The sequence below is a fragment of the Pristis pectinata genome, chromosome 33 (assembly GCF_009764475.1).
Source record: "Pristis pectinata isolate sPriPec2 chromosome 33, sPriPec2.1.pri, whole genome shotgun sequence".
In the NCBI taxonomy this organism is placed as follows: domain Eukaryota; kingdom Metazoa; phylum Chordata; class Chondrichthyes; order Rhinopristiformes; family Pristidae; genus Pristis; species Pristis pectinata.
This window is the reverse complement of record NC_067437.1, coordinates 8,170,207-8,189,383: the sequence shown is the minus strand read 5'-3', so window position 1 is coordinate 8,189,383 and position 19,177 is coordinate 8,170,207. Positions and strand designations below refer to the sequence as shown.

Genomic DNA, 19,177 nt, shown 5'->3' with positions numbered 1-19,177 from the left:
TTCATTCATAATAGTTCCCAATTTTTTTAATGACAAATGTTAAGCTAATAGTATCTAGCCTTCTTGCTTTCTGTCCATCTCAGTTTTCCAGCAAAGAAGTTGCATTATTTATTTTCCAATCGAATGGAACCTTTCCCGAATCTTGGGAATTTTAGAAAATTAAAAACAATCCATCAGCTACCTCCCTTACCACTTCACTTGAGATCCTTGGATAAAGTCCATCAGGACTTGGAGACTTGTCAGTCGCAGCTTCAACAATTTACTCAGTCCCACTGCCCCGGAGATTGTAATTTTCCTGAGTTCCTCCCTCCCTTCCAATTCCCAATGAACAACTACGTCTGGAATATTGTATCGCATATAGTGAAGACTGGTGCAAAACATCTGTCTAATTCAAATGCCATCTCATGTCCATTAATAATTTCCCAGAACCACTTGCTATAGGGCTAATATTCACTTTACTAACTTTTTCTTTTTTAAAATATCTACAGATATCGCATCTCCTAGCTTCACCCATACTCTAACTTTCCTTCCTTATTAATATTTTAGTCATTCTTTCCCATTATTAAAATTCTATCCAATCTTCTTCCCTGCCACCTGCCTTTGAGCAATTAGAAATGTTTTTCAATTTTATGCTCTTTTTAAATTTTTAGTTAACTGTGAATGGTGGGTCCTCCCCTTGAAAATTTTCTTTCTTGTTGAAATGTATCCTGTGTATACTGAAAGATCACCTAAAATCTCAGCCACAGCATGATGATACAATCCCTTAACCTAATTTTCCAGTTCACTTTATCCAGCTCTGCTTTTGAATCCTTTTAATTGTCCCTAGATTCACAGTCAAAGTTATACAGCACGGAAACAAGCCCTGTGGCCCAACATGTTCATGCCAACCAAGATTCCTATCTAAACTAATCCCATTTGCCTGTGTTTGGCCCATATCTCTCTAAACTTTCCTATTCATGTATCTGTCCAAATGTTTTTTAAATGCATTTACATTTAAAACACTAGCCTTGGACCCATTCTTCTCTCCCTCAAAGTGAATGGAAATTTCAATCATATTATGATCGCAGCTACCCAAGGTTGTCTTTCAAGATGTCATATCAATCCTGTCCTGTCTCACAATGTGAGGTCTGGTACAGCCTGCTCTCTGATTGGCTCCAGAACATGCTGTTCTAAGAAACTTCTGAAAACACATTATGAATCTTCACGTATACTTCCCATCTGATATTTCCAATCTACGTATCGATGAAAATCCTAAAACTTTCTGACAAGCTTCGATTATCTCTTCCTTTGTATTTCCCATGGTTACAGTGAAGGGGCTCGTACGTCGCTCCCACAACTAACTTCCAGCCTTTCTTATTTGTCAAACCACTTCTGCACCCTGTGAAAAGCAAACAAAAACAGCAGATGCTGGAAATATAAAATAAAAACAGAAAATGCAAAGCATACTCAGCAGGTCAGGCTACATTTATGGAAAGAGAAACAGAGTCAACATTTCAGATCAAAGACCCTTCGCCAGAACTGAGAAGGAGACAAAGTTCCCTCCATAGATGCTGCCTGACCCGCTGAGTTCCAACAGTGCAGACAAATTGGGCCGAAGGACCTGTTTCTGTGCTGTATGACTCTATGACTCTGTTAAGACCTTGGTTTCGTAATGAACTAAATCACGTTAAATTTGGTTATAAAGTTCGATGATATTATAATCACTTTTCCCCAAAGGCACCTTAACTACAATTAATTAACACTTTCCAGTTGCATAACCTACAGTGCATTGTGCAATGGATCAGTCAGTCAGGATGCAGTGGCAAATATTTAAGAGGATCTTTCAGAATACATAAGTAGATACATTCCAACGAGAAAGAAAAATTCCAAGGACGTACCATCTGTGGTTAACTAAAATAACCTGTTCACTCAGCATATGGTTATAGAAAACAATCTCATACACTCCAGGGATCCATCCTCCATAATACTATTGCTCATTTGGTTTACTCAGTCCATATGTAGCTTAAACCCCCCCCCCCCCCAAGTGATTAATGTATTTATTTGATTTAAACAATGCCCTACATATCATTGCAGTTTAGTAGACCCGTTTTCTGTCCCTTGCTGTTTCTTACCTTCATCCAAACTGATTCCATTTTTTGATACATCAATCCATCACAGGCACATCCCTCCCCACCATCAATATCTACAGGAGGCGCTGCCTCAAGAAGGCAACATCCATCATCAAAGACCCCACCATCCAGGCCATGCCATCTTCTCACAGCTACCATCGGGCAGGAGGTACAGAAGCCTGAAGTCCCACACCACCAGGTTCAAGAACAGCTACTTCCCTTCAACCAGTTGGTTCTTGAACCAACCGGCAAAACCCTAATCACTACCTCAATTTAGCAACACTGTGACCACCTTGATCACTTTGCACTAAAATGGACTTTATTTTTGTTCTAATTGTGTTCTTTCTTGTAAAAATTGTGTCTAATTTATGTTTAATTTATGTTTTTCTTGTGAATGCCGCCTATCTGATGCTATGTACCTGTGATGCTGCTGCAAGTAGGTTTTTCATTGCACCTGTGCATGCATGGACTTGTGCATGTGACAATAAACTTGACTTTGACTTTTGACTTTGATTTTCTGAGCTAAATTTCTTTCCCCCTATTGTTGTTATCCCATACTTTGTTATCAGGGCTACCCTTCCTCCTTTTCCATGCTACCTATCTTTTAAGAAAGAATCCTAAAATTTCTAACATTGGTCACTTTGCAAACTCGGAATATCAAGTAGATTGCATCCATTTATGCCCATATATGCCATTAATTCCTCTATCTTGTTACAAATACTGTATGTAAAGAACCTTAATTTTTTTTCTTCTTCAGTCTTTCTCTACTTTCTTTCTCTCTTACATTGGAGGTTCTGACCCTTACTGACAGACTTTGGTTATCATTACCCCTTTTGCTGCCCTGCACTGTAACCTTGTCCTTTAACTTTCTAAATTTCTATTGGATTCACTCAGAGATAAATGAAACAGAAAAAGAGAGGTGTTACTCTGAAATTGTGCAGATTGACATGAAAGAAAATTATATTCATTGGGAGAGCCTGGAAAGGAAGGCAATCCTTTCCCAGGAAAAGACTGGATGACTTGATGAGATTTCTAAGATTGTGAAAGGATTCAGTAGCACTGCTGTAGTCCAGAAATTTGGGCCAAAAATATATGATTTATCACTAATAAATCAACAAGGAAGCCAGGAAGAATTCATTCACCTAGAGCGTTGGGGGAATGTGGAATTCGCTGTCACGGGGAGTGCTTAAAGAAACGAACATTGGTGCTAGAAGAACAGAGGAGGAGGAAGGAAAATAAATTTACATTGATTGGATTAGATGAAGTGTGTGAGGATAGCATGAACTCTGGCACTGACCACATGGTCTGAATGCTACTTTCCTTGATGTGAACACTACATAATTTACGTAATCACTTCAATATAGCAAAATAATACACTGAGAGTATTACAATGTACAATCATTGCCAGTCTATAGGTAACAGCATGACACCATGTTTCAGCAACAAGTCAACATATCAGGCTATATGGTGCATTTTGCCAATCACTATTAATGTCAACCAAAAAGTACTGAGGCTAAAGGGTGGATTAGTGCAAGTATAAACAAGAATAATGTGCCTTAAGGTGCATCATGTAACCATTACTACAGTAAAGAAGTTTACTTAAGTCATAGAGTTGTACAGTGCAGAATTGGGAGGAGTTGCCTCAACCTCTGGAGGAAATGGCTGCCTCATAACTGTCTCCTGACTCCATGGGCAAACAGGGATAGACCAATAAATGCTGGCATTGCTCGCAAAGTCCACATCTCATAAATTAATATGTTTTAAAAAATGGGATCTCAAGCAGATTCCATTTGACCACAAGCTTCCTCTGCAAAATTTCAAAGTGCTGGAATGAAAGCTCAGGCAGTTGCCAGGATGGCTCCAAGTGTCCTGGTGAAAGAGGCTCAGGTTCGTGCCAGCTGGTTGGCCTACTTCTGCTCCCTTGTCTAGTGATCTTGTGATCTCCAACAGATCATTCGGCTGGTAGAACAGACAACTGCGTCATAGAGTAATACAGCAGGGAAACAGGCCCTTCGGCCCAAGTGGTCCATGCTGACCAAGATGCCCACCTAAGCTAGTCCCATTTGCCCGCGTTTGGCTCATATCCCTCTGAACCTTTCCTATCTATGTATCTGTCCAAATATATATATTTCTTCCAATTCCACTAACTTGGCATTTTACTGATAAAAATTAATGTGCAAAGCTTTTGAGAAACTGTGTAGCCTGCTCTCCAAGTGAAGCTCTTTGTAACATAGGAAACACTACACTTTCATCTTTTGGTTTGTGCCTAAATCCAGAGACCTGAGCACGAAGTCTCGGCTGACCCCAGTGCAGTACATAGTGTAGTGGTTAGCGTAATGTTTTACAGTGCGAGCGACCCGCGTTCAATTCTGGCCACTGACTGTAAGGAGTTTGTACGTTCTCCCTGTGTCTGCGTGGGTTTCCTCCGGGTGCTCCGATTTCCTGCTACATTCTAAAGACGTACGGGTTAGGAAGTTGTGGGCATGCTATGTTGGTGCCGGAAGCGTGGCGACACTCGCGGGCTGCTCCCAGAACACTCCACGCAGAAGATGCATTTCATTGTGTGTTTTGATGTACATGTGACTAATAAAGAAATTTTATCTTATCTTACTTACGGAGTGCTGCACTGTCAGGGGTCCCCTCTTTCCATGTTAACTCAAGGCCCTGTCTGCTCTTTCAGATGGTTGTGGAAGATCCCACAGCATAATTTTAAAGATGGGCGGGGGAGTTCTCTCCAGCATCCTGGTTAATATCAACACGTCACCCAGCCAACTAATGTAGGGGAAGGGAACAGCAGGGAGGGCACCATCAGAGCCTGTAGGAGACACTATCCGCAAGATATTGCACACAAGCAGAGACCAGTTTCTTGGACGTTGGTGCTATGTCAGGCTCAGGCCATTTCATAAGATGGTAGAAGATATGACAGGAAGGAGTGGGCTCTGGGGATTGTGTCTCCCCACTTGGCTGCCCACAGGCACCTGGCATCATCCATTCTAGAGGTGGTAATCCAATTCATCCAATTTAAGATGAACCAAGAACATTTGCGAAGCATGACGGTTTCCACTACGTCTACAATCATCAAAATTAGAGCAGGCATGGTAGTGTAGCAGTTAGTGTAACGCTGTTACAGCGCCAGTGACCCAGGTTCAATTCCAGCCACTGGAAGGAGATTGTACGTTCTCCCCGTGTCTGCGTGGGTTTCCTCTGGGTGCCCCGGTTCCCTCCCACATTCCAAAGACGTACGGGTTAGGAAGTTGTGGGCACGCTATGTTGGCGCCAGAAGCGTGGTGACACTTGCGGGCTGCCCCCAAAACACTCTATGCAAAAGATGCACTTCACTGTGTGTTTCGATGTACATGTGACTAATAAAGAAATCTTATCTTAAAAGATATATTTACAGGTATGCATAAGGCTCCTGAGAGTTGCCACAAGGCTTTGTGGTCTGGCAGTCTTGAAATCAGTGGAGCTGCAAACACATTTAATCACTTTAAGGCTTAAGTATTGATATTATAATAAAATCTGTAAACATATTAGGCAATGAGATGTATCAATACTTCAATCGGGGGCAAATAGCAACAATAAGCAAACATAGGAAGGCTGTAGGCACTTTCATGGCAATGTATTATTGTTATTTTAATCATGGCAATCCTTTATCATCTGACTTAAAATGGCCAGCCTAGAAGATGGATTATAGCAACAAATGAATGGATAAAGGTACCCAGGCTTATGAACAACACATTACTATTACACGATGAAGAGAGATTGGATAGAGGATGCACTGTAACAACATTTCACTGAGCGAAAAGTAATACCAATGGTCTGTGGCTAGTCATAATGAAATGCAAGCTGCTGCCTCATTATCAGGATGCCAGCAGCCTAGCAGCTGTAACTGTGCTGTCAATCATCTTCATGTGTCTATGGTCGAACTGCTCCATGAGTGGCTGGAGCCAAGTCATGGAGCAGCATCGTGGAGGCAGAATGGCAGGGTTACTGCAGCGGGTGGTGGAAGCCATTCCAGAGGTCTATCCAGCTTAACAATGTTTGGGAAGAAACAGCACAGCACAGGCACTGACTGTCACGATAATCTGGGGACAGTCGCTCAATGTTCAAGAAGTGGAAATCCTTGCAACTGTGTTAAGTTACAAAGTCTACACGTGGTGCCCTGAAAGTGGTGGGAGTAGACTCAGTGTCCCCTGTCCCATTGGGATGCCCCAGCCCCAGGAAGTCAAGTGCTGATGCTGCCAAGGAAGAGGGAGATGAGTTCTGGTCTCCACAGCAGACAGCACGCTGCATGCAACAAGGTGCAGTGAACAGCAAAATGTTGCAGATGGGTTGCTCTCCAGCCCGGAGAGAGACAGAATATCATGGAAAATGATGACCAAATGTGATGAAATTTATTGAGGTGCATTATGAAAACACACAACTAAATCAATAAGAGTGCACACTGGCAGCACACTTTTACAATCTGTAAATGCACTGCAGCTAATTGGGTGCGTCATGCTAACATTAAAATTACGTATCCATTGCAGGGATATAAGGGCATTGCAGCAACATGCTGCTAAATTAAGTACAACGATATTGAAGTTATTTTGCAGCAAACAAATTAAGTCAGAAGCAAAATACTGCAAATGCTGGAAATCTGAAATAAAACAGGAAACTTTAGGCTGATGATCCTTCATCAGGATCAGGAAAGAATGAAACAAGGGTGATTGACCTGAAACTTTAACTCTGTTTCTCTATCCTCAGATGCTGTCCGACATGTTGTGTATTTCAAGCTTTTTCTATTTTCTTTTCAGATTTCCAAAATCAGCAGTTGTTTGATATTCAGAGAACACTGGAAATACTCAACAAGTCAGGCAGCATCTGTGGTGAGAGAAGCAGTTAATATTTTAGATTGATGAACTTTGAAACACTTTACTCATGTCATTAAATGTAATACGTCATGGGCACATCCCTCCCCACCATCGGTAGTATCTACAGGAGGAGCTGCCGCAAGAAGGCAACATCTATCTTCAAAGATCCCCACCATCCAGGCCGTGCCATCTTCTCGCAGCTACCATCGGGCAGGAGGTACAGAAACCTGAAGTCCCACACCACCAGGTTCAAGAATACCTACCTCCCCTCAACCATTCAATTCTTGAACCAACCTGTACGACCCTAATCATTACCTCGGTACAGCAACACTATGACCACTTTAGCCACTTTGCATTACAATGGACTTTAGTTTTTTTGTTCTAGTTATATTCTTTCTTATAAAAATTTTGTATAATTTGTTTGTTACGTTTTTCTTGTGCATACTCCTTACCTGATGCTATGTGCCTATGATGCTGCTGCAAGTAAGTTTTTCATTGCATCTGTGCACACATGTACTTGTGTGTATGACAATAAACTTGATTTTAAGTAATCCATCGATAACACATATCACTGCAACACATTGGGCCCTATATGATACGACACAGCAGCAGGTAATGCAATAGGTAAACCTGCTAAGGCTTTGGGATGCATTGCATCAATAAATCAATGATTTTAAATACACCAAGATTAAGGGGGATAGCTGATATTCTGAGCATAATGGCAACGTTATCGCAGAATCTTTCTTGAATCAGTAAACAGTGAGGTTACGGTGCACAGCATAAAATTGCTAATGTAAATAAGCACACTGAGGCTATAAGCTACATCATGACAGCAGTGCCCTAACGTTAGTAAATCATACAAGCCCACAGAAATATCTCAGTCAGTCAACACCACAGGCTGCAGTTCACAACAATGCTGCACACTCTAACAAGAATTAAACAGATCAAGCTACAGGGTGAATGGTGGCAAATCTGTTCTCTACTAAGAAAACATATGAGACTGCGAGTTGCATCATGACAGCATGTTACCATAATAATGAAAGGCACTGATGCCATTAAAGACAGAAAAAGCTGAAAATTCTCAGCAGGTCAGGTGGCAAATATGGGAACGAGAATGTTTCAATTTGAAGACCTTTCATTAGAGCTGTTGTTTTTATTTCAGATTCTCAGCAACCACAATATTCTCCTTTAGTATTGGTGTTTAACTCACTGCCATTTCTCTTTCAGGAATGCCAGGAGGAGGCCATTTGGTCCGTTGCAAATGTGCTGGCTCCCAGCAGAGCAATCTCATCAGTCTAATTCCTCTGCTTTAGCTCTGAGCCCCACAAGTTATTCTTTCTCACGTGCTGATCCAATTTTTTTTTGAAGGCACAGATGGATTGTGTTTCCACTGACCCTACAGGCACTGAATTCTGAGTAAAAGGAGAGCATTCCCTCATTATTCCCTGTTGTGTTTGCCCAGACCTTGAACCACCCACAATCGGAAGCAGCTTCCCTCTACTTTGCATTCCTGCTTATCAACCTACGGCAGCTGGCTCCTTGCTCACCCGCCCCTCTTCCCACTTCACTCCATCTGCCTCTCTTTTTGTTCTCTGCCACAATCCATCATCCGACTACCTCCGTCTCCCAACTTCAACCCTCCCCTCCCCTTCCTGGCTTAACCTTGCCTGTCATCCTTCACTCCGCCCAGTCCACCAATCACCTCGGGCTCCTATCTCACACTCCCCCTCTCCTCTTTATATCGGCCATCTCCCCCTCTCAGTCCCCGATACAGGGTTTCAACCCAAAGCGCTCACCGTTTCTTTCCCCCCACGGATGCTGCTCGATCTGCTGAGTTCCTCCAGCAGATTGTTGTTGCTCCAGATTCCAGCATTCTGCAGTCTCTTGCGTCTCCTCCACTTATCCTATTTCAGCTGGTTATGATCTTGTTCACCTCCCAACCCCAGAGCTTTCAAACTAATGTCATGAAATCCCTCCTCCTGGAAATATTTGAGTAAAAAGCCGCTTGAATCTTTCTTCAGCAACAAACAAGATGCTGGAGGAACTCAGCAGGTCAGGCAGCATCTGTGGAGGGAGATGGACAGTCGATGTTTTCAGCTCGAGACCTTTCAGCTGGACTGGCGGTCCAGATGAAAGGTCTCAACCCAAAACTTTGACTCCCCACGGATGCTGCCTGACCTGCTGAGTTCCTCCAGCATCTTGTTTGTTGCACCAGACTCCAGCATCTGTAGTCTCTTGTGTCTGAATCTTCCCTCACCCCACTTTTCTCTGGCCCCATCCTCTTTCTACTGAAACCCATCACTAAGTTTTATTATCATGCCTGACTTCTCCTCTCTTTTAGCGAACCGCCACATGATGTCAACCAGCTGAATGCTTCTAAGCCTCAGTTACTTTAACCTAGCCTACAATAATCTCTACTCGCCGAGGTCCTGCCACTTCAGTGAAAGGTCATTAAGCTAAAACGTTTCTCTCTCTCTGTTTCTCCCTCCCACAGCTACTGCCTGGCCAGCTGAGCATTTCAAGCATTTTCCATCTTTATTTCACACTTCCTGCATCAGCAATGTTGTAAGATATTGAGGTTAGAGATACATTCTGGCAATAAATTAATAAAGTAATTCTTATTGGAACTATCAGTGTAACACATTCTTTGGGTTAGTAAACATATTTCATCATGAAATATAATACCAAAACTGGTACACATACACTGGTTTAAGGTGAATTGAAGTCAAACTTACTACAATGCATGGGGTGCACAGACAGAGACTATAAGCTACTTCTTCTTGGCAACATTGAGCTAAGTTAAGTAAACATACTGAAGCTAATGAGTATGTTACGGAAACACATCACAATAGTAAAATCCTGAGTCTACAGGGTATATCGTGGCAGGATATTACCACCATCAGCAAGCAAATTACATATGTCGAGCAACATGGTACCACATCAATTAATTAAGTAAACACACTGTTTAGCAAGTATAACAGGCTACATAGCAACAACTTATAGTGATCATACTGAGGCTGCTAAGTGCACTGTTGCCACAGATTCTAACAATAAAAGGACATACCTACATCATAGAGGATGATCAAAGCAACACATTACAATGGGAAGGAAACTTCAACCTTTAAGCAGTATCAGGGCAAATCATGGCAAATATAAATAAATATACCAAGGCTACGGGATTCCTCGTGGCCGCAGATTATTATAAAACACTGAGTCTAAAGAATACATCATGACACACATTGCAGGAATAAGTGGAAAAAAACAGGTTTATAAAAAGTTTTATAACAATACATAACTAATTTTCAAAACTAGTATGCTTCAAGACAGTTGATTACAATAATCAATAAGCATACTCAAGCTACACAATGCATTATGAAAATCCCTTACTAAATTCATCCACATAGTGTGTATCATACAACATGCTACTAACATAAGTAAATATACTGAGCTTATGAGGTACTTTGTGGAACACATTGCCATAGTAATGGAGTGTATTGTAGCAATACCTGACTACAATAAGCAAAGATACTAAGGATCTGTGTTCATTATAGAAAAACTTGCCATGTTAATGAGCATAACCAGGTAACAAAATGCATCATGGTGACTCATTCCTCCAGTAAAAGAACCCACTGAGGCTGTAGGATGTGCCAGAGCAATAAAGTGATTGTTAAAGTTTGTAACTGGGACATGGCTATAGGCTGCACCTTGGCATACTTTGAGCAGTCAGTGCACATGTGCAAGGTAGCACATTACCTCAAAATGGGTTTAAATGCACAAACCATTAACAAATTAAATTCATATCATGGCAAAAGCATTGCTGTGGTAAGTAAACTTACTGAGTCCATCGGATATCAGAGTAACATTGCTAATTTAGTCACTAAATGTAACAGGACTGCATCAGTAAGCATCATACATAGAACATAAGGTGAAACATGACAGCATTTTGCAACAGATATTGTAGGTCGCATAACAGCTGCATAATGCTAATGTAATTAAAGATACTGAGCCTATAGGAAGCATGCTGAGGATATAGGACGCTTCCATGGAAACACAATGCTAAAGTTAGTAAGTGTAACAAGGCCATTGGGTGCCTTCACAGCTAAACATCACATAGCTAAAGTAAACATCCCAAAATTAAAGGTTGCTTTATGGCAACTCATTGATAGAGTTGGTAACCAGCGTTAGGGCCACGTACCCAGACCAGATGCTGCCTCTAATTACCTGTACAGCATGTGGAATGTCAGCCTCTGATGCAGGGCTATATTATTTACTGTCTTGGCCGGGTTGTCCCTGGTTATTTGAAAGGACAATGGCATGGGGCACATCAGCAGTGCATGCTTACACCTTCCGCAATGTGGAAATTGTGGGATGAAGGTCAGGTAGGAGGTGTGAAGGATAATTCTGTACGAGTCCTCTGCCATCCTGAGTGATCACATCCCTACAACTAGGTACCCGCACTAATAATGGTTAGCACTCTAGCCACTAGGGCGGTGAGCCACTGGACCCATGTGTTTCCTGGCAGTCTGTAGCTTTTCCTCTGGGAGAGAGAGAGAAGCAAGTGAATAAGCATCTTACAAGAAGTCTGGATCATGTGACCACCATTGCTGATTGGTTGGTGGTATGTAGGAGCTGTAGCTCTGAGCCCTGGAATAGTGGTGATTGTGTAAAGCTGTGGTGAGATATAAAAGAATTAGAAATCACGATTGGCAAAGCCTGTGGGTGGTTGAGTGATGGATGTGTTTCGCTGGGAGCTGTGTGTGAGACTACTGGTGCACTGGTTCAGATGTGGGATTTAACAATGCCATTACTAACATTAACCATGCATGTGAGGTCACTAAACCCATTCGCAACCTCCTCCCACTGCCACTCAGTTATGTGTCTGGAGAAACCTCCTGGGCCCCTGGGGGATGAGGGGTTTTCTCCTGCTCCCCCACCTTGTCGGCTGAGATATCCAGAACCAGACCTGAAGAGCAGAACGTCCCACTCTCTCCCACATCAGTAGTGAGCTTCCGCAAAACTCATGGAACATCGGGAGTAACTGCTACCACCTGCTTTAGCAACAAAGCTCTTCCCTTTTAAGAAAAACAGGCCACCCACATTCCACAAGAGTAAAAGCATTTTACATTAAGGCAATAGTTTACAAAACTAAGTATATCTGCCGAGGCTATTGATGACATCAAAGCAAAAGATTAGCTGTGTGCATAACTATACTGAGACCATAGTGTGACTAATGAAATAATTTAATAGTGTAATAATAATAGTGTAATGAAATAATTTCAGCTTCAGAGCAGGTCAAGGCAATGCACAGTAACAATAAGTAAACATAACAGGACTGTAGGAAGTATCGACATCAAATCAAAGAAAGCACAAGCTTTCATTTATATAGCATCTTTAACAACATCAGTACCTCCCAAAGTACTTTACAGCTAATGAAACTCTTTTGAAGTGTAGTCACTGTTGTGGCCCATTTATGTACACAACGGTTCCAGAAACAATAACATAAGCGTGGTAAGATAATCTGTTTTGTTTAGAGGGATAATCTGGTCAATAAATGATCTGGTCAATAAATCCCCAGATCTTCTTCAGTAGAATGACATGGGATGGTTCACATTTGCTTCGGGTAATAGACTGGGTCTCCATTTAACCAATCGTGCAGCAATCCCTCAGTCACTACAACCAATATGCATACTGAGGCCAGAATGTGCATCATTGCTACATATTACCTCACTGAGGCTATAGGGTGCATCAATGCATCACATTAGGAGGTAAAAATACCAAGTGCCAATGATGTATCAATAATACTAAAGTAAATAGATGTGCTGAGGCTTTGGGGTGCATTCAGGAAAGATGGCATTAAATATTAAGGCCATAGTGTTCATCATAACAATAAAAGTAAATCTTACAAGGCTGAATGTTGTAATAAGGCAACGCATTACTAAAATAATTAGATAAAGGTGTATCATGCAACACATTATTTAGTAAATTACCATGCCCAGGCTATAGGGTTTAACACGGCAGTACATTACTCAATAAGTACGCATACCAAGACTACTGTAAAAATCATTGCAAAGCATTACCATGGTAAAACAATACACCGGGTCCATAGGGCATTACAATATAAAGTAAACTGCAATACTGGGTGTATCATGCACATATTCTTCAAGTGGTTAATATAAGAGCTAACAGGATGCATCAAGACAATATAACAGTACAATCAATAAATACAAGCAAGCTAAATGGTACCTCATAGCAATGAACTGCTAAATATCTAGGTACCAGGTTACAATAGGAAGTTAATACACAGTATGCACCACTGCAATATATTAATATAATGTTAAACTTACCAAGATTAGAACGTGCATCAGGGTGATACATTGGTAAATTAAGTGAACATATCAGAGCTATAGGATCAACACATTATCAAAGTAATTAAATTGTGAGGCTACAGGACCCATCAGGCAAAATTTATACTTAAAATGGTATAGAAACTGAGGTCAAAAAGCAACACATTGCAAAATATACCAAGAATAAGGCTAGATCACTGCAACAAGTGAAAGTAGTACTGAGTGTCAGGACGGATGACAACAACACGTTACTGAAAAAAAGGCACTAACGCTGTAGGTGCAATAATAACAACTCAGAACCAAAGGAAGCAAACAGGTCAAGGACATGTGCTGCGTCATGGCAACACTTTATGAAAGAAAACTTATTAAATTGCATCAAGGTAAAAGGTTATTGGAATGTACAAACATACAAAATTATAGGATGTAAAAATGGAACATCTTATAATTCAGTCAAATATCAGAGGTTACAGCGTGAATCATTGCAACATAATGCTAAAGTTATTAAACATGCTGAGGCTTATAGACTGCACTGAAGGAATAAATATACATGCTGAAGGTACATCATAACAGCAGAGTAAAGAAAGAAAGGCTTGAAGAACTTGTGTTAAATGCTCTCACAGAAGGAGTCACCTGGTGCACTACTCCTCAGTCAGGTATGTGTGAAAACTGATCCTGGAAGTCCTGCAAGGGGTCTTTCTCCCCTCCTTCTCCTCTCTCTTCCAGCAAGTTGCCTTTTTCCATGCCTCCTTCCTCATTTGTTCCATGATGTACCAAATGTACTCCTTCTAAGATGGATCCTGGTGCAACTCACAGCACAACAATGCATGCGTGCTTTGGACGTGACATTGGACTCAAGCCCATCATCTGAACAGAACCCCACTGAGTTTGTGGACTGTTAGTCAATGGGGTGCATTGTGGCAACACACTACTTCAATAAGGAACATGGTACATCATGTCAACATAATAGTGTGAAGAAATATACTGAGGCTATAAAAGGCATTAGGACAATACATTATGATGAAGAACAATTATTAAACAAACTTCTACTGTGCTAAGCAAAGCAAGCATACTGGGGTGCATCTGGTGGTAGTTCTTCAGTAGAGTATTATGTTGCTGTAAAGCACTGAAGTTAGTGGAAACAGACACAATGTCAAGATGCCACCAAGTCACACATTTAACTCTCCTGATCGAAGGACAATGTTTAGGCGGATAAATCTAATTCTCTCCAACATTGATTAATAAAATGATTAACTAATCTTTCTCTGTTCTCTGATGAATGCTGTTACATTGATTTTTCTGGAATACCCATTTCCAAGTTTTGCTTCTTTGCAAATTCTGAGGTTGTGCTCCCATCCTAACGTGAAGTCATTAATGCTTATCATAAAAACTGTGGTGAACCTTTGGATCTGCATCCTGGAACACTCCTGTATAGCTCAGTCCAGGACTGAAAAACTGACATTCATTATAACTGTGCTCTATTCCTTGGTCTATTTTGTATTGTTTCTATTCCCAATGCCCTTTTAAATCAACATTGCTGGGTACCGCAGTATATGGCCCTTTGAAAGCCTTTATGCACAGCTTCAGCTGCATTGTCCTCAGCCTTCCTCTCTGTTACATCAAAAGACTCAATTGCTGGTCACACATGATTTGTCCCTAACAAATCTTCAGCAGTTCTCATTTATTAGTCTCTGCTTGTCTGAGTTAAGGGTTAAGTTTTCTGACTGATATCACTGCTTCTAAAAGCTTCACAGCACAGACCATAAACTAGCTGCCCAGTAATTGCCCGATTTATCCTTCTGCTCTCTACTGAAGAAAATTTGAATGTTCCTGTCCTTTGCTGTTAAGGAAGATGGGAGGTTTATCATCAGCACCTCCACAGTTTCTACCCTTACTTCCCTCAATAGCCGAGGAGGAACTTCCATGGACATCAGGTCATTTTTTGGCCATCCTCTCCTTGGGAATCACCAGTGTAAAGTACTTATTTCGTGTTTCAGGCTTGCCATCTAGCTCCACCAGCCGATTCCCACTGTGGTCTGTCATCAGCCCACCACTGCTATGACACTTTGTTCAATGGTAATATGTCTGGAGACAACCACTAGATTTCCCTTTCTGTTAGTCATCAACCTTTTTGCAAACTCTCTCTTTACCTCTCACGTTTTCTATCTCACTTCTGTGATTCTCCTTGTTTTATTAAGCTAACAACTGTCAGACACCCCTTTCTCTGCTCCATTCTGCTCTCTAACACCTTTGTCATCCACGGAGCTCTGCTTCTGCTTGCCCTCACTTATCCCTTGAGGGAATGTGCCATGACTGTACATGAACAATCTCATCCATTCCTCTATTGCATTTCTGATTCCTAGTTTTTGATACCAATTTATTTGGGTCAAATCTCTCTTCAATTTGCTGAAATTAGCCTTCCCTCAATTAAGTATTTTAGTTGTAGACTGCCCCTTAGCCTAAGTATTATGTGATCGCTATCTCCAAGATGCTCCCCACTTGACCCACTTCATTCCTCAGTACTAGATTCAGCAATGTCTCCTTCCTCATTGGACAGAAAGCTCTCAGAAAATTCTCCTAATCACATGTCACAAATTCCTCCTCTTCTCCACCCAAAAGTAATCACTGCATCACTCAATATAGGAGCATTTAATGTAATCCTCCTTAGTTCCTGCACCTTAGTAACTTCCTAGCAACTCTGCTCCTCTAAGTCCTTCCCACTCCTTGGTGACATAAAATAAATGACCAAATAATATAATTGCCCCTTTTGTATTCCTCAACTCTGACTAAATATATTAATTCATTGATAACCTCAATGACTTTGTTTCATTCCAGAAATTTAATTTCCTTTATCAAAATTTCTACATCTTCTTATTTGCATTCCAAATAATTTCTGAATTCTGATACCAAGCATCCAATGCTTTGAGCCACACCTTCTTTAGTGTCTGCAGCTTATCAAACTTACTAACCACAATAAGTTTGATACAAACCCAATTTTAAATCATTTGCATTTTCTATGATCTTACTTTGTCCTATATTATCTTTGTCTCTCCCTGTTTCTCTGCCACTTTGTTATAATTTTTCATACCACGTCCAGATGCCTAACCCCTTGCGCAATAATTCAAACCCTTGCCTGCAGAATCAGTTAAACTGCCCGTAAGAAATCGATTCCAGCTCTCTTCAAGTGCAACCATCCATCTTGAACAGGTGCCAATGTCCCGGGAATTCAAAGCCCTCTCTCTTGCAACATGCACTAATGACCACATCTATTTCTACATTGGATGTATCCTGGTGATTATAACCTTTGAGGCCCGACATCTTAATTCCCTTTGAGTTCCTTACGCTGATTCCTGGGCACCACTTTCCTCTCTATATGGTTCTGTAATGGGTCACAATTTTCCAGCTATTCTCCTTCACCCCCACAGAATACATTGCACCCGGAAACAGCATCACCCAACATCATCACCCCTCATTTGTTAGATACCTTCAGCTCACTACACAGTGGGAGTACCTTTACCACACACACTTCTAAAATAGTTCATGACTGCACTTCACCAACACTTTGTTAAGACATAAGCAATAAATGTTGTAACCTTCGTAACCAAAGAACAAATAATTGAAGGCAACCACGTGAGCCAGTAGATAATGCTGACAGCTATGTTGCAGTGTATAGTATCTGTGGACCAGTGTGATGTCACCATTGATAGTGTGAATAAGGTGAACTGCAATCTCTACTAATCTAAGGTGAACTGTAACAAGGGAGCTTTGACACTGCCATGCCTTGTGTCTTTCCAGTTTAACGCTTTGAAAGATATATGGAGGTAAACATTTTAGGTCACAGCTGTATTCTCCTCGCCACACTAAAGGAAGGGCACATTGCACTGGAGAGGATGCAGAAGAGATTACCCGGGATTGGATGTTTCAGATATGAGGAAAGACCGGATAGGCTGGGTTTGCTTTCTTTAGAGCAGAGAAGGCTGAGGGAGGACCCGATACAAAATTATGAGAGGCATAGATTGTATAATTAGCGAGAAATTTTTACCCATGGCAGAGGTATTTAAAACTAGACGGCATAGGTTTAGGGTAAAGGTAAGAGGTTTAGAGGAGATCTGAGGAAGAACTATTCACCCAGAGAGTGGTTGGAATCTGGAGCACACTGAGGGGGTGGTGCAGGCAGAGACTCTCACAATGTTTAACTACCTAAACAAGCACTGGAATCACCGAGGCGTAGAAGACAATGGGATTAGTATGGATAGACACTTGGCATTACATGGTGGGCCCTCTGAGCCATAGGCTTATTCCTCCAAAAATGAGATGCTGCGGATGTTGGAAATCTGAAATAAAAACAGAAAGTGCTGGAATACCCAGCAGATCAAGCAGCACCTGTGCAGAGAGAAACAGGGTTAGTATTCAGGTTGATGACCTTCATTCAGAACCTATTACTTGCACAATAGGTTCCATCAGTCAATATCTGACCACATCACTGAAGAGGTTGCAACGCTGTTCATTGTGGCCTTTAAAATATAAACCCACCCAGCCTTGCTTAACTTCTGTGAACTGACTGATTCCAAAGGCTTAGCCTGGACTGAGTGATTTATTAATGCTCCAATTTTACTTTCAGTCCAAGAGGTTTTAATGTGGCATTCAGCCAATAAATTTTGCAACAGGAATTTTCGATGTTCTGTACTTAGCACTCAGGATGAACTCCCAGGTTGGATTGTGAAGCAAAAGTCCAAGAGCTGTTTTCAAGTCAACTGTTGCAGAGGTCCAGTGCGGGATGGAGTTAGTGAGAGGTTACCAGCTTGTCGTGGGTCAAATGGCTTTCCCCATCTGTACACCAAAGATGCTCTAGTGACAACATAGATGGCAGTTTCTGGGTGTGACTCTGCACTCAGCTGCTCCGACAGACGAGGTTGACTTGGCATCCATTTCCTCTCTCTCTCTATGGTGTCATGCGACACAATTTTTGGCTGTTCTCCTTCATCCCCACGGAATATTTTGCACCCGGGAACAGCATGACCCAACATCACCATTCCTCATTTGTTAGATACCTTCAGCTGACCACACAGTGGGAGTACTTCCACCACAAAAACACTTCTGAAATCGTTCAAGACCGCACTTCACCAGCACCTTGTCAAGAATATCAGAAATGACTCAGAAAGCGAAGGTTTCACTGGGTATCGATCATGAAGAAATGTGATCTGCATTCCTTCAGAGGCTCAAAGCCTTGGATGGATTGGGGAGAAGACCACTGGAATCCCATTCTCAGAGACAACTCCCAATCATTCTCCTATCACAGCTTATATTGTCCCGTTCGGTGGGGAGAGATGTGTGGGCCTGCCCCAGCATGACCCACAGCTGCCATACACTTGACCTGGATGGAGGGGGAGGTGGGGGTGTTGACCGCCATCCCTGACCCAGAACCATGCACCCAAGATGGCAGCCAAGACTTAACTAATGGTTCCATATACGTTCAATAGAACCAAGCCCTGGCTCCAGACTCCGGTGATGCCCATATCCCATGAACAAGCATGAAGATGAAGAATGATCCCTCATGAGGGAGCTGCCAGTGCCTCCAACCTCTCAAGCAATGACTCCAATAACTGCAAGCCGTGCACAGCAGCTGCCTCATTCAGTAAATCCTGCCACTTCCAATCCGACCACAATTTGCTTCCGTACCATGTGATTCCTCTTTCCAAATCCCTTTCTCAAAAGCCTGGTACAGCAATGGAAAAGAAGCCTGTTCCAATCAGTGGCCCTGATGGGTAGTGTGCTAGCTACCAGGGTGATCGACCATCATATGTGGTGGGAATGTGGAGCTATGAATGGCTGGCAGTGCAACTTTAAGTGCAGAACTCTCAGCCTCGCCTTAGAC

At 41.8% G+C, this 19,177-nt stretch overlaps 1 protein-coding gene across 1 annotated transcript in view; it reads right to left on the bottom strand.

Moving 5' to 3' along the window:
* LOC127585409 (glutamate receptor ionotropic, NMDA 2B-like) overlaps positions 1-19,177 on the bottom strand; it is a 230,217-nt gene that overhangs the window by 100,140 nt on the left and 110,900 nt on the right. Inside the window, exon 3 of the mRNA XM_052042834.1 lies at positions 11,183-11,200. Coding sequence (XP_051898794.1) covers positions 11,183-11,200 — 18 coding nt within the window. The remainder of the gene's footprint in view (positions 1-11,182; positions 11,201-19,177) is intronic.